At 45.2% G+C, this 15,624-nt stretch overlaps 1 protein-coding gene across 6 annotated transcripts in view; it reads left to right on the top strand.

The window, feature by feature from the left end:
* LOC307209455 (cytosolic phospholipase A2 epsilon-like) overlaps positions 1-15,624 on the top strand; it is a 77,451-nt gene that overhangs the window by 49,132 nt on the left and 12,695 nt on the right. For all 6 annotated transcript variants that reach the window (XM_079964538.1, XM_079964537.1, XM_079964539.1 and 3 more), the window contains 3 exons: positions 3,268-3,404; positions 12,777-12,999; positions 14,057-14,171. In XM_079964538.1, the coding sequence (XP_079820664.1) occupies positions 3,268-3,404; positions 12,777-12,999; positions 14,057-14,171 (475 nt within the window). The remainder of the gene's footprint in view (positions 1-3,267; positions 3,405-12,776; positions 13,000-14,056; positions 14,172-15,624) is intronic.

The following is a 15,624-nucleotide window of genomic DNA, read 5'->3' as shown; positions in this document are numbered from 1 at the left end:
ACAGCGCTTTTCTGACAATATGGTTTTTGAACGACCTTTGTACTTTATCCTTACCATACCACAAATATGCATGCCATCCGAAAGCATTATCATAGTCAGGAGAAGGTTTTTGAAGATGGTCAAGGACCTAGTGTAGTTTATTCTGCCACTTATGGAGTTAGGTTGGGGGAATCCAGATTGGGAGGGTTTGGAATAAGGGTTAGGGTTAGATTTGGGAGCGTGATCATTTTGATCATGGGTATTTTGTCTATGAGGGTGAATTTGGGATTGTTCCATTTCCTCAAGCCTCTGTTGATATGTCATCACAGGGACTTATAATTGTTGAGGTATAGTTTGTTGAGGTTTCTGGTTATTTGAACTGCTAGGTACCTGAATTTGGTGCGGCAGAGTTTTATCTTTGTGGTGTTGGTGAATCGCTTTTGCGTATGCAGCGGTATGTGGGTGTTGAAGCACATAGCCTCAGATTTTATAAAGTTTACTTGTAGGCCTGACACCATTGTGAATGTGTTGAGTTCTTTAGTTAGGGTGGTTGTTGTGTTTATAGGGCCTGGTGTTGTGACCATCAGGTGGTCTGTGAAGAGCCCTAGTTTGTAGGTTTTACCTTTTATTTCCATACCCTCGATATCTGGGGCTGCTCAGAGTTGGATTGCTAGGCGTTCCAGGGCCAAGATGAATAGGAAGGGAGACAGTGGGCATCCTTGTTTTGTTCCTCTTTGGATTGCTGTGCTATTGGAGTCCATATTGTTAATTCTGCATTTTGCTGAGGCTTGGGGATAAATTTGTTTGAGGGTTTGTAGGAAGTTGGGGCCAAATAGCTAATACTGCTAATAGATATTGCCATTCTTTTTTATTATTATTAATATTTATTAAAGATTTTCAAATATAACAAAAAAGAAAAACATCCAAATTTAAGGCCTTATTTTCAATATCATCTTTCCAGGACTTCCCCTCCCCACCCCCTCTTATATTCCAGTTCTTTCAAATAGATTCAGCAAATTCTTACCCCAAGTTTTAAAATTATTATCATTAACCCAATTTAAAAAATATTTTCCCGTCCCCTAAAATCGACCTGTTCCCTTCCACGAGTTCCCCTCTTTAATATAAAATACAGATTAACATAAAAAAAATAGAAAAAAGAATAAAATGTAATTTAACACCCTTTGGATTCCAAATTTCCCTCCCCCCTTTCCTGGTTGCGTTTCCAATGTCCGTCAATGTCTACTGTCTCCTGGAGCTCCCACATCTAAGCCATAATCCTTCACCAGTCCGCTTTGCCGTCTTTTTAATAGTCTTTGCCGTCTTTTAATCATCTTTAATTTCGAATGTCCAATCTTGGAAGGGGTCTATCTTCCAACTTTGTCCAGTTCTTATTATTCTTGTTGTTCTTGTTGTTCTCTCTTCTCCTCTCCCCCCCCCCCTGCTCTCCTGCACAAATGTTCTAATTCCAAAAAACTTGTAATTCCTCTACAGAGGCTTTGTTATTCAGGAACAAAACATTACGTCAAGCCCCTTCCATTCTTCAATAGATAAATCTATTGTCTCCTTTAGTGTGTAGACCTCTGTAGACAAAATAGTGTTCCATTTCTGCAGTTTCCCAGGAGATAAAAAGTCCGATTCAAATTCCATGCCAGCAATACTTGTAATAACCCACAGCTCCTCTAGAGGGATTATAGTAACTCAGTTTCATTCCCGATCACACCCACCAGCCAAAATAACTTATTATTCCTTGTTTTAAACAATTTATATCCAATTTATAACAAATGTAACCAGCAAAGTCCTCGTAACAAAGTTCTCTTTTTGTTCTTCAGTTTTGGCAGCTCCTTTGACAGCTGTCAAAACCTCTATTTCTCCTCTCCAGGCACTCTCACGGATCGCTCCCGGGGTTTCCGGGGGGGGGTGTATTTTAATTCACATTCCACTTTTCTCCTCCAGCCCAGCTTATAATTTTCCATCACGAAATTAATAACTTTATCAAAAAAAAGAGGTTGCACTCGATCTTAGTTGTCAGGTCCTTTGCTTTAGCTCCTCTACAACAGGGGGGAGGCTGACTTCCTTTTTGTACCTCCCCCGCTCGCTCCGAATTTAAGAAAAATTTATTCCCCTTTTTAATCCAAGTTCCAATTACTCACGGGTTATTCTTTTAAGTCCAGATTTTCAATGGAAGAAGTCAGCGCTCTCCGCCAAATGGCATGCGGCTTCACTCGGCAGGGGAAGCGGAGGACTCACAGCACCCCCCCCCGTCACCCGCTCCGCAGCCTTTAAAAAGGCTCCTTCGCATGGTCGGGGGGGGCGCAAACGGTGCCCGCCGAGTCACCATGCCCATGGGTTTCAGCGCCCATGGTTTTTGAGGGTCCCCGCATCGCCGGTAGAACCCAGCCCCTGCCGAGCAGGCTCCCTCCGGAGCTCGGAGGGAGTCCGCCATTCGGCGATGGCGCCAACCCGGAAGTCCATTCTTTTTTTTCTTTTTTTTAATTGGGTTTTATAAACAAGAATAATGTTATACAAACAAGTATACCAAGTTTTCTCATGTCATTTGTATATCACAAAAATAGCATAATAAATGTGGAAAAATATCTACAATGTTTGTTTTATTATTAGTGGTCAATTGACAGGTTCTTGGTTCATGAATTGGTTTAAACAATTGGAAGGAAGGAAGGAAGGAAGGAAGGAAGGAAGGAAGGAAGGAAGATATTTCCATTCTAAGCAATCAAAGGCTTTAAGGATGTGCCATTGGAGCTGCCGGTCCTCAGGAGCTCCACGCGGTTGTGACGTTTGCTATCTTGCCTTGCCGGAACTCTCCCAAGGTTCCATTTATTAATCTTACTATTCTTATTGTGAAACAGAGAGGAAGTTGGTCTAGCAGGCAGTGACAGAGCATGTCTCCATGCCGCCCTGTGTGTGTGTGTGTGTGTGTGTGTGTGTGTGTGTGTCTGTGCCTGCATTGGGGGTGGAGTGAGGGGCGGGGGATGAATGGAGCCCATCACACCCAGACCCTACCACCGCTGGAGTGACACCAGCCCCGAGTGGCATGATTGTTGCACCCTCCTTGCACTGCCCTCCCCGGACCCGAACCTTGCTTCCTTCAGAGGATGTACAACTGACTTCAATATCAAAATCATATTAAGAGTGACTTCAGCATTCTGTTTAGAAAGGAAGAACAGGGGCTGTGAGGACCTCATCATATTATCCCCATGTATTAGTTTTAATCATTGGTTTCTTAATGCACCCTTACATTTGATTATTAAAAAATGTTTTATGTTTGAACAGGTGCCAGTGGTGGCTGTCATGACAACAGGAGGAGGTGCCAGGGCATTCACAGCTTTACATGGCAACCTGTATGGTCTTCAAAAATTGAATCTCTTAGATTGTATTTCATACATCACTGGATCATCTGGCTCCACATGGTAAGGATGGTGCAATGACAAGTTCCCTTTTGACATTTCTATGGTCCATACTGCAGTGACTAAACAGTGGTCCATATATGGCTGCCCAGAAACTTTTCTGTGAAGGGGAACATGGAGAATAGCCGGTGTGCTGTTAGAAACTTGCCAGACTTGAAAGTAAGTAAAGTGGTGGTAAAAGCTCACAACACAGGCTTAGCCTATAAATCCTGTTGGGTCCCCCCCCCCTTTTTCTTTTCTGTAGAATAGCTTCTAAAGCAGGCATAGGCAAACTCGGCCCTCCAGATGTTTTGGGACTACAACTCCCATCATCCCTGACCACTGGTCCTGCTAGCTAGGGATGATGGGAGTTGTAGTCCCAAAACATCTGGAGGGCTGAGTTTGCCTTTGCCTGCTCTAGAGGGCAGTGCACCATCAGGTGACCAACCAGCTACTGCAGGCAACTGAAATAAAACGTCCATTGCTGTTAAAATGTTTGAAATTTTGCAGACAAATAATTTCATAATTCAGTAGAACTTTTACTGTGATACCGAATAACTAATACTGAAGAAAGGCAGTTTCTTTCTGTGCTCGTAATGCTTGTAGATTGTGCTGCATTTATATCAACATAACACCAAGGAAGGAAATAAGCAACTTAACGTGCTGTAGAGGGAACATCTCAGGCATTCAGAAACTCAGAGAATAAAGTGCTGGACAGGGTAGGGAATGGAGGGAGGGAGTGGAGGGGGAAAGCGAGGTAAGATGATATATTAAAGGTAAAGGTAAAGGGACCCCTGACCATTAGGTCCCGTCATGGCCGACTCTGGGGTTGTGGTGCTCATCTCGCTTTATTGGCTGAGAGAGCCGGCCTACAGCTTCCAGGTCATGTGGCCAGCATGACTAAGCAGCTTCTGGCGAACCAGAGCAGCGCACAGAAACGCCGTTTACCTTCCCGCTGGAGCGGTACCTATTTATCTACTTGCACTTTGACGTGCTTTCGAACTGCTAGGTTGGCAGGAGCTTTTACTTTTACTTTTACTTTTATTTATTTATTTGTTTATTTAAGAATTGGCATAGAATGACATAAGTTAAGGGCCTTCTACCATCACTTTTAGGAGGCTGCAGCCTGCGCCAGCCCTACAGTGCCCTTCACACTAAGAAGGCCACACCAGGGTCTCTGGATTAAACAACCTTACAGAAAAAGGAGATTGCCGCCTACTGGATGTTTAAGAGTCTTTGCTGCACGACCCAGCACCCTCCAATGTACCAAGTATTGCAGAGCTTCAGCCTTGGTAGGAGGTGTGTCAAGCCTAGGATCTTTTAATTTGCCTTGAGGTGTGTCAAGCCTAGTTTGTTTTTTTTTAGTTTTTTTTTGGTTTTGTTTTTTACTACTACTACTACTACTACTACTACTATTATTATTATTTTATCAATTTGCCTTGAAACTCCATAAAGTCCACCCAAGCCTTTTTATAAGATCTAAGCGTGGGCAGGGCTCCTGAAGCTAATACTCCCTTCAGGACATCACGTTCCCAAGGCTCCAAAGGTGCTCCTGGAATGGCTGTGGCAATTTGCTGCGCCTGTGCATCCGTGATGCCCTTGATAACCCCAGGGTAAATTTGGTAGAGAAATAGATGTTTAATTCTAAGCACAAAAGGACAAAGGTCCGGGACAGATTTGCCACTCTAGGAGAGTGCGAAAATTGTTTAGACAGGACACTGCCAATCGTTTGATTGTCGGTCCAGAAGCATACCTCACCAGGTATTCCTGAACTCTTCAGCCCGCAAATGCCATTGTACTTTTCCATGCACTAACCTTCAGGTCCGACTTGACCACTTTAGAGAGGCGCACTCAGTGTTGCGGAGCGCCCAGTCCTGCTGACAGCTTAGCCAATCACCCACAAAAGGGGTGGCCAGGGGACACTACCCAGCATGCAACGTTGAGGTAACCGAAGCGTGAATTTACGCTGGCCAAGGGTGACCTTCTTGAGGGGAAGAAGTTGCAGGATTAATTTTTAAGTGCTGCTAACCTCTCCCTTGGTAGGTGGGATGTCTGTGCAATTGTGTCCAATTCAATACCCAAAATAGGTTATGGTCAAAACTGGACCCTCCGTTTTGTCCGCCACCAAAGGTACCCCAAGTTCCTCATGTCAAAGCCTCTAAAGTAGAAGCACAATCAGGGCTATTACTAATGATGGGGGAGAAGAGTTATTGAGGTAATGGGTCACCCCTTCAGAACCAGTTCTAAAGCGAAGAGCCCAGTCCAGAATTGCACTGAATGACTCAAAGTGCACAAGCTACTGAGCACCCGATCGGCATAGATTTGTCTATGGAATAAGCCCCCTCAAATCTAAAAACCTTGCCATAGAAATTCCTCAGGGTGAATTGGCAGGAGACGGAAAGTCAACTCAATGTCGCACTTTGCCAAGAGCACGCCCCTGCTGAACCTGCGCATACACTTTATAGCCTGATCAAAGGAGGCATATTTCCCAGAACAAGGCTTCTGTGGTATTGCATCATTGACTGAGCCACCTCTAGGGTAGGGTAGGTTGTGGATCATAGGATACTCTCCCGGAGTCTATGGGGGGACAATGCCTAAGTGTGAAATGAGTAAAACCGCTATAGGAGGCTCCCTGAAGGGACCGGCCACCCTCCCGGCCAGAAATTTATTTTAATTTCATTTTTGCAATAGCTTGCATTTCCCAAACTGGTTTTTTTTTGGGGAGGTTCCCTGAGTTAGGGGGTAATGAAACGAGGATCTTGAAGCCATAAGAGAAACTCTTTCCCAGGGTACTTTGCTGCCTCTATTTTACGGTATTTATCGAGAAGGGTTCTAAGAGGTGAGAGCTTAACAGAAGAGAACATAACAGTCAAGGGCCAAATTCATACCAGTTTGTGGCTGTTCTTTTTGGCGGGTCTGTGAGCTTTTCAAGACCCCTGGTTGAAATGCCCCCTGCTGCCTGGAAAGGGCTGTTTACCTTTAAAACATGAAGACGCTGGGTGGTTACCTAGGCACTTCTCACATTCATGCGCATACTTACAATTTGCCCCCTGGCATACACTCCCAGCAAACCTCATGGTGAGGGACTCGATTAGCTTCAAATTTTCCAACTTTCGTTTTTCCACATAGGGACCCATATGCTCCATCCAGTAATTCTGGTGGCTCGGAACGCAGTAGGTGGTGGGCAGCAGGAAGCTTTACAGAATCGTACTCGGTATCAGAAAGCTTACTTCTTTTGCTCTTCTTGGCCGAATGCTTCTTCTTACTTAGACTTCTTTCTCCCTTGCCCATCATACGCATAAATGGATTGCTACCTGAATGTGGAACCCTAAATAAGGAGGCCAAAGTGCAAGGGAGCTCCTCACTATTTCGGAAGAGGCCGCAGTGACCATGGGCCTGAATTGTTGGTAAAAGGTTTCAAAAGTGGAGGAAACACTGACTAGGCCTGTGGGTTGCAGGGCACAGGAGGCTACCCTGACCCATCTTGGACACAGGACCCACTGTTGAATCATTGGCTGCTCTCAGCACTGCCGCGGTGGCTGCGGAGGTGCCGGGGCGGTCCACAACATTAGGTGGCGTATCCGGGATGCATTCTTGGGTGAACGCAAGAGGTGCCGCTGCCACCTGGTCTGCAGGACTATATTGCCTATAAAATGTCTAAAAAGCATTGAAAAAACTGTGCCAAAGTCTGTGGGTTACTAGGCACTACGAAGGCCTGAGGCCCCTCTTGGTTCCCTTATGCCACCCCCAGATTCAGCAGGCATTACAAAGCCTGGGACCCCTCCTGGTTCCCTTGTGCCACCCCAGATATAGCTGCTTTTTGATGGTTCTCTTGAGCAGACATAGTTTGATACCCTTAATTAGCCTGGTTCAGTAAAATCAACGCCAACTAGCTTGGATTATATGCGTGAGCTGCGAGCAATATCACGGTAGTTCAGTATTGTCTGCACTGGTAAGTTTAAAGGACTCAAAGATGCCTAACTAATCTCCAACAAATTGTATTTAGCTGCAAACAATATCACCGTAGCTCAGTATTATCTGCACTGGATAGCAATCCAAAATACCAGCCCACACCTCAAAGCAATGTATTTAGAGGAATACTGAGTCTATAATAAACAGAAGAGAACCTTTGATAATGTAAGCAGCTATGCAGCAAGCTAGAGGTAGAATTATAAATTGTAACCCAGCAATACAGCAGTGAAAAATGATAATTTGACTTATGCAACAAACCTATAAGCAAAGCAAAGCTCCCAAGAGCCCTTAAGTACTATTATCAAAATCAACCAAATGAATTAAATTGCCAGATTAAATATATACTTGTAAACTAACAGATGAAATACCAGAAAGAGATGAATGTAGAAGAGGCATGAGCTATTTACTTTAGATTCCCTATAAACCTGTATGCAAAGCTCGCAAGAGATTGCAGGCGAAGAAGCCCTTCAATACATCAAGTGATATAAAACCCGGATCTCTTTTTCCTTATAACTATGAGTTGACTATACCAAATTATAAAACTTAGTGCCTAGACAGAGAGTAAAAGACACAGCTCCACAGAGCACCGCAAGCTGAATGAAATAATTTGAATTCCAATATACTGTGCACTAATGCTTCAATTTAATTTAAATGAGTTTCGTAAATTCCCAGAATGAAATTCTTAAGAGTGTAAGTATAAACAAAAGAAGTCAAATTAATTAGAGGATATTAATTCTAAGATCAGCCTAGCCAGAGACTCTGTAGCCAGCTCTATACAAGCATATGCACCAAGAGGAGGGGCTCTCTGCAGCCCCTTACGCGCTCTTATTTAAGCTAGGCTCTTTTAATAATTGTGCTTTCATCCTTTGTTTATATTGCTTATGTTTATTTCCTTTGTTTGTATAGTTTATATTGCTTTTGAATTTAAAACCAACGAGAAAGTGAGGGGCACTCGAAAAGGAGATAGCTCCCACGTGGTTTTGCCTCTCCTAAAATGGCTGCCGCCGCAAGGCCACGTGGGCAATCAAAATGGCGGCCGTAATGCGTTCCCGTTGCCTAGCGACAATGAACATGCGGAAACACTTAACGCTAGCCCTTTAACACCGATAAAAAATTCCGCAGCCTCAAGAGCAAAACCTGCAGGCATTCCCCACATACCCCTTATGAACGTTAATTATTCCCCTGGTTTTCTCGCCGGTTAGACTTAAAAGGGAGGGTTTGTAAAATTACTTCCCACGTGGAATGCCTATAATAAAATGGCGGCCGCCCAGAAGGCCATGTGGGTGGATGAAATGGCAGCCGGGGCGCGCTGGTTGCCCAGCAACGGCGCAGCTGCTTCCGATGCTTTCCAAGTCTAAACTTCCACGCGAAAATAAAACAGCCTGTAGAACTCACTCCCTCAAGAATGCTGCTGAAATGATTATTTAACAAGAAATTCTGCCCCTCACCCTGGCAGTAAAATGAAACACAACCGGCACAAAATGCAGCCCACTCTCCTCCCGCAGCTGCCGTTCAGCCTAATTGCACCGCGCTCCCCTGCACAAACCCCTAGCTAAAGCCTGAAGTCCCAACAGCAAAACCTGATTGGATGGGTGCGCTGCGTCCTCCAAACGGCCGTGGAAATAACGAAGAGGAGCCAAACGTTCTTCCTTGAGGTCCTTGCCGAAAAGGCAGTCAGCAGTCGAGGGCAGGCAACAGATCACCAGAAAAAGCTCCACAAAGCTGAATAAATTCCTCCGAAGGGGGCATGCAGCAGCAGGCACAGCAAGCTCCTGAGGGCAGGGAACTTGCACCGAAACACACAGAGCTCCCTGTAAAACTGTAGACGTGAAAGAGATGCTGGAAGGAAAGCACACAAACACACACACACAGTGATTTTTGCTCAATTTCAGCTCCTGTGTTAAACTGCAGCAGCTGGAATGGAGCGCAAAGGGGGAAACCCCCAGAAGGAGAAAAGCCCCACAAAATTAGAAATAACAACTCCTGAAAATCAAGCAGTTTAGAAATCAAGCAACACCAGCAGCGAATGCTGGAAATTCCCTGTAAAAGAAAGGGAGCTTTTTCTGTGAAGCTACAACATATTCCACGAGGTGCCCTGCAGCTCAAGAACAAAGGCAACAAAGAAGCAAGGCAGGAACCTCCAGGCAACACAGATAAGATCTCAGACAAGCAGGAACAGCTGATATGCGGGAAACAAACGTGAGGGCTAGCCGGCGAAAAGAGGGCGAGCCCCCTCTGCGCCGGCCCTAAATAGGGCAGACCCGGCCGGGATTCCCCTCTTCTCGCGGGGGCTGAAACCAGCCCCCACTCGCATGGGGGTGGGCGTGAAGCCCGCAACCCCACCTCCTGGGCAGGCCGGAAGTGGCTTTATCTACTTGCACTTTGACGTGCTTTCGAACTGCTAGGTTGGCAGGAGCAGGGACTGAGCAACGGGAACTCACCCCATCGCGGGGATTTGAACTGGTGATCTCTGATCGACATGTCCTAGGCTCTGTGGTTTAACCCACAGCGCCACCCGCGTCCCTAAGCGGGCAACTACCTGACATTCAGAAAACATCTGAAGGCAGCCCTGTTCAGGGAAGTTTTTAATATGTGACATTTTAGTGTATTTTTCATCTCTGTTGGAAGCCTCCCAGAGTGGCTGGGGAAACCCAGCCAGATGGGCGGGGTACAAATAATAAATTATTATTATTATTATTATTATTATTATTATTATTATTAGCCGATACATTAAAAAGGTAAAGGTACCCCTGCCCGTACGGGCCAGTCTTGACAGACTCTGGGGTTGTGCGCCCATCTCACTTAAGAGGCCAGGGGCCAGTGCTGTCCGGAGACACTTCCGGGTCACGTGGCCAGTGTGACATCGCTGCTCTGGCGAGCCAGAGCCGCACACGGAAACGCCGTTTACCTTCCCGCCGGTACGCGGTCCCTATTTATCTACTTGCACCCGGAGGTGCTTTCGAACTGCTAGGTTGGCAGGCGCTGGGACCGAGCAGCGGGAGCGCACCCTGCCGCAGGGATTCGAACCGCCGACCTTTCGATCGGCAAGTCCTAGGCGCTGAGGCTTTAACCCACAGCGCCACCTGCGTCCCTAGCCGATACATTACTAGAGCACAAAATGAATTATTAGTCATGAGAGGCAATGAAATTATTGATATATATTATCTGTTTCAGGAATGGGGAACCTGTGACCCTTCAGATGTTATTGGACTCCAACTCCCATAAGCCCCAGGCATTCTGGCCAGCTGTCAGGGTTGGACAGCAACATCTCTGGGCCACTGGTTCCCCACTTCTAGTCTATTTGCTTCCTGCACACTCACACATGATGCTAAAACTCTGATTAAGGAGGAGGAAAAACATGCACAATGTATTAGATTAGGAAATGAGCCTTATTTAGATGTGATAAACTGACATGCTGGTTAATATGTGGGAATTTCTTGTTCATCAAGGGAGCTCATTGGTTGTCCTTGGGCATTCTCTTATCTATTATGTCATTTATCTTTTCTCCAAACAGAGTGGAGGTGAGGCTAAATCCCTGATCTAGGCTCGTAAGAGAAAGGGTGGGATTCAAATATAAATCATTCAGATATAAATACTGTTGTGGTTTTTGTTTTTGTGAGGGGGCAGGCGGTGGTTAACTATATGGTGCCTGAATCTCTTATAATTCCTGGATCCAGCAATGGAGAACTCAATTGTTGAATTAGCCAGACAAAGTACTGCCTAAGCATGGCCATTATTCTGACAAAGGAAGTGACCTTGTAAAAGGTAAAGGTAAAGGTACCCCTGCCCGTACGGGCCAGTCTTGACAGACTCTGGGGTTGTGCGCCCATCTCACTTAAGAGGCCAGGGGCCAGCGCTGTCCGGAGACACTTCCGGGTCATGTGGCCAGCGTGACATCGCTGCTCTGGCGAGCCAGAGCCGCACACAGAAACGCCGTTTACCTTCCCGCCGGTAAGCGGTCCCTATTTATCTACTTGCACCCGGAGGTGCTTTCGAACTGCTAGGTTGGCAGGCGCTGGGACCGAGCAGCGGGAGCGCACCCCGCCACAGGGATTCGAACCACCGACCTTTCGATCGGCAAGCCCTAGGCGCTGTGTACCAGAGGGCAAATGAGTAGCTTGCCTCCCTCACCTGTCTGGTAGTGAGAAAGACAAAAGCCAGTGTTTGTGAGTGAGCTGATCTTTGAAGCATATATCCTAGATACACCACAGTCTCTGCTGAACTCTGGAAACTGAACTCTGCGTAAGCTCCTGAAATCCCTGGAATTTTGCACTATTCTGAGACAAGGGTGCCTGTATGATATATGGTTTATTTACACATATATGCAACCTGAGCCTATGATGGAGGGGCTCACAGCATTAACACCTCAGAAGGTCTTGCTTCTCCCATAGTCACAGCGTTGGATTCTAGCAGTCTCTCACACTCTCTGGCTTCTGCCTGCTTCTAGCTCAGCTTACACACGCACTTACACTTTTAACCCAGCACCTACACAGGGACAGCTTATTCATTTCGAGCAAGTTTCTGGTCTTCACAATCTCTTCAGGCCTTCTGCTTTCTCCATGGTGCACTCTCCCAGTCCCAGTTCCATACCCAGACAGAGTGAATGAATGAAACTTTATTTGCGTCAGCCATTGGTCATAGCAACAAAAGAACATTGCGATGCACACAGAACCAAATAAAAAGTCGATTATATAAAACACAGTTTAGGGTCCTGAATCAGCAATCAAATCTATACCCAGACAGCTTACTCAGTCCTACTCAGTCCCTACACTTGGCATGCCTAAGATGATGGGTTTCCGACACGCCCGGGTGCGAGCGTCAGTACCAGAGCTGCCCTGCTCCTTGCAGCAGTGTACAACAATATACGCCATCTAATGCCACTGGCTTCATAGTCAACCCGGAAATCTTTTATTTTCAGTCCCTTATAGTTGCACTTTGTTTATCTTTAGCCTTTATCCAGTTTTGGGAGGGGGGGTTGTAGTTTTTTTGGGATATATATATATATATATATATATATATATATAGTCTTCCTTTTTCCTTTTGCTGACTGCTGAGCTCTTTCCTTAGGCTTTGACGTTATTTGCACTGAAAAATCCCACGGGCGTATCAAATTCTTTCCAAGCAACAACAACCTAGCCAACTTTTGCATGTTTTTCTGGTTTTTCATAAAGACAATTGGCTTTTTTTGTTTTTTTGTTTTGCTTTACTGATAATATTCAGTATGTCTCATAGTAATTTATTTTACACTCCCATTATTTTACACTTTCAGGAAGTCACTATCTCTCAGCCTAACCTGCTTCACAAGTTTGTTATGGGAACAAAATGGAGACAGGGAGAGCCATATACTCCACCTTGGCTCTGTGGAGGAAAGGCAGAATATAAATGAAAAAATGAATAAATGAATAAATAATTCATCTCCCCTAGGGCCTTATCCAATCTTTATGAACATGCTGACTGGTCACAGCAAGACCTTTCAGGAGCAATTTCAGAGGCTCGCAAGAGTATCACCAAATGCAAGCTGGACTTGTTTTCCCTCCAAAACTTAAAGGAATACAGTGATGCACTGGAACATCGGCAAAAGGAAGGCTACAAAACATGTGTCACTGATCTTTGGGGACTTTTCATTGACAAAGCATTGAGCAATGGGGTAATATATATTTCTGTTTTTATTCATTTTCTATTTTCTGAAATTAAATCTGAGAGATGATGATGATTCACAACATAAAATTTCAAAATGAGAACTCAAAATGCATAATAAAGACAAGAACCAAGAGCAAACACAAACCAATAACCCCATTTAAATGGCCCTGGAATGTTAATCAGTCACTGGCCTGGTTAAAAAGGAATGCTTTTATTTGGCCCCTAAAGATAAATAATGAAGGAGCCAGGCAAGCCTCTCTGGGGAGAGCATTCCACAAAAGGGGAGCTCCTACCACAGAAAATACCTATTCCCTTGTTGCCGCCTTCCAGACCTCTCATGGCGGAGGCATATGAAGATGGGCCTCAGATTATGATTGCAGGGTCCAGGTTGGTTCATATGGGGAGAGGCGGTCCTTGAGATATTGCAGTCCTGAGCTGTTTAAGGCTTTATCGGTCAAAACCAGTACTTGGAATTGAGCCCAGAAACTAAGCGGGAGCCAGTGCAATAATGCCAGGATCGGTGTAATGTGCTCAGACCATCTTGTCTTGATGAGCAACCGGCCTGCTGAATTCTGCACCAAAAGCAGTTTCCAAATTTCCTTCAAAGACAGCTCCACATACGATGCTTTTCAGCAATCTAATTCAGAGTTTACCAGAGCCTAGCCAACAGAAGTTGCCATTGGGTTGAATTTATAGCTGCTCCTGAAATTCTCCATCAGTCCTACTGGCTGGGAGAAAGCTGTGTGTGTGATTTCACAAAATATTTTTCAGGCAGCGGCTGAAATTCTCTTAATATTTTATTTAAAGGACCCCCAAAAACACATTCTCAGCTAATTCCTTAGAGGAATTTCAACCCATCTTTCACTTCAGATGAGGCCTGTTGGGATGTGAACAGGGCCTGAGAGATGGTGGAGATGAAGCGTTTTTAGATATGCGGATGAAATCAGGGTTAGGGATTAAGCTTGTCTTCTCACCACCCCTTCCTAATATTTGTTACTGCCTATAGGATTGGATTTCCTTGCCGTTTTAATAATTTGTTGTTATTTAAACCATTATTTTTAAAGAGATGCAGCGACACACTCTCAGGGCAGAAGCGTGCCCTGACTCACAGTCAAAACCCTCTGCCTATATACATGGTACTCAACACCAAGGACAACTATAGCCTTGCAGAATTTAAAGGTAATGTTATCCATATTGTATTTGATTTGAAACTGAAAAAGCTCCCACGGTGACTTGACTTACTATTGACTTTATGATTAACACTTTTTCATATTTAATGTATTTATTTATATGCCACTAAATGCCACAATAGGCATATAAACATTTTACAAGTATAAAAACTAGTTACATAAGCGAGCATGAAAATCTGCTCCGAAAGATCCCTCTTGTATTGAGGGATCTGTAAAAACAGCACTCCTTCATCAATTGAAGACCTTTAGAATGCAAAGGGGGACCAGAATATCACTTCTGTGCCTTTACGTCACACCTTGATAGGTCTTGGTCTTGAGAAGAGGTGTTTACCTATCCTTTCAGCTGAGCATCCTAAGAAAGAAGGTCTCTCTTCCAGCTAGAGCGAGATAAAACTAGTACCTGCTCATGGGACATGAGGTGGGAGCCTAGCTGAGCTGTGTGTGACCTATGCTTTGCATGTTACGGCACCAGTAAGGCCAGGGATGGGGAGGCCAGAAATATCTTCTCCTTCTTTCACCAGGAGCCTTCCTTATTTCCAGAGCAGGTCATGTGACTATCCAGAATTTTTAATGAGGATCTGTTGCACAACAGCCTTTTCATTAAAATAATAATAATAATAATAATAATAATAATAATAATAATAATAAATTGTATTTATATCCCGCCCTCCCCAGCCGAAGCCGGGCTCAGGGCGGCTAGCAACACCAAAACAGTGCAACATTATAAAAACATTATAAAAGTTAATTAAAATCCAAATTGATGGCAACCATAAACTAAAGTTTTGTAAAGATTGCCAAAGGAGGGGGTCAGGCTGCGCCCTGACCAAAGGCCAGGTGGAACAGCTCTGTCTTGCAGGCCCTGCGGAAAGATGTCAAGTCCTGCAGGGCCCTTGTCTCTTGTGACAGAGTGTTCCACCAGGCTGGAGCCGCAGCCGAAAAAGCCCTGGCTCTAGTTGAGGCCAGCCTAACCTCTCTGTGGCCTGGGACCTTCAAGATGTTTTTATTTGAAGACCGTAAGTTCCTCTGTGGGGCATACCAGGAGAGGCGGTCCCGTAGGTACGAGGGTCCTAGGCCGTATAGGGCTTTGAAGGTTAAAACCAGCACCTTAAACCTGATCCTGTACTCCACCGGGAGCCAGTGCAGCTGGTATAGCACCGGATGAATGTGATCTCGCAGCGAAGACCCCGTAAGGAGTCTCGCTGTGGCATTCTGCACCCGCTGGAGTTTCTGGGTCAGTCTCAAGGGCAGCCCCACGTAGAGTGAGTTACAATAATCCAGTCTGGAGGTGACCGTCGCGTGGATCACAGTGGCTAGGTCAGGGCGAGAGAGGTAAGGAGCCAACTGCTTAGCTTGGCGGAGATGAAAAAATGCCGCCTTTGTTATAGCTGCAATCTGCGCCTCCATGGAGAGGGAGGTATCGAAGATTACACCCAAACTCTTAA

This window comes from Podarcis cretensis (genome assembly GCF_951804945.1).
Source record: "Podarcis cretensis genome assembly, chromosome: 1".
Taxonomy (NCBI): domain Eukaryota; kingdom Metazoa; phylum Chordata; class Lepidosauria; order Squamata; family Lacertidae; genus Podarcis; species Podarcis cretensis.
This window is presented reverse-complemented; position numbering and strand designations above follow the sequence as displayed.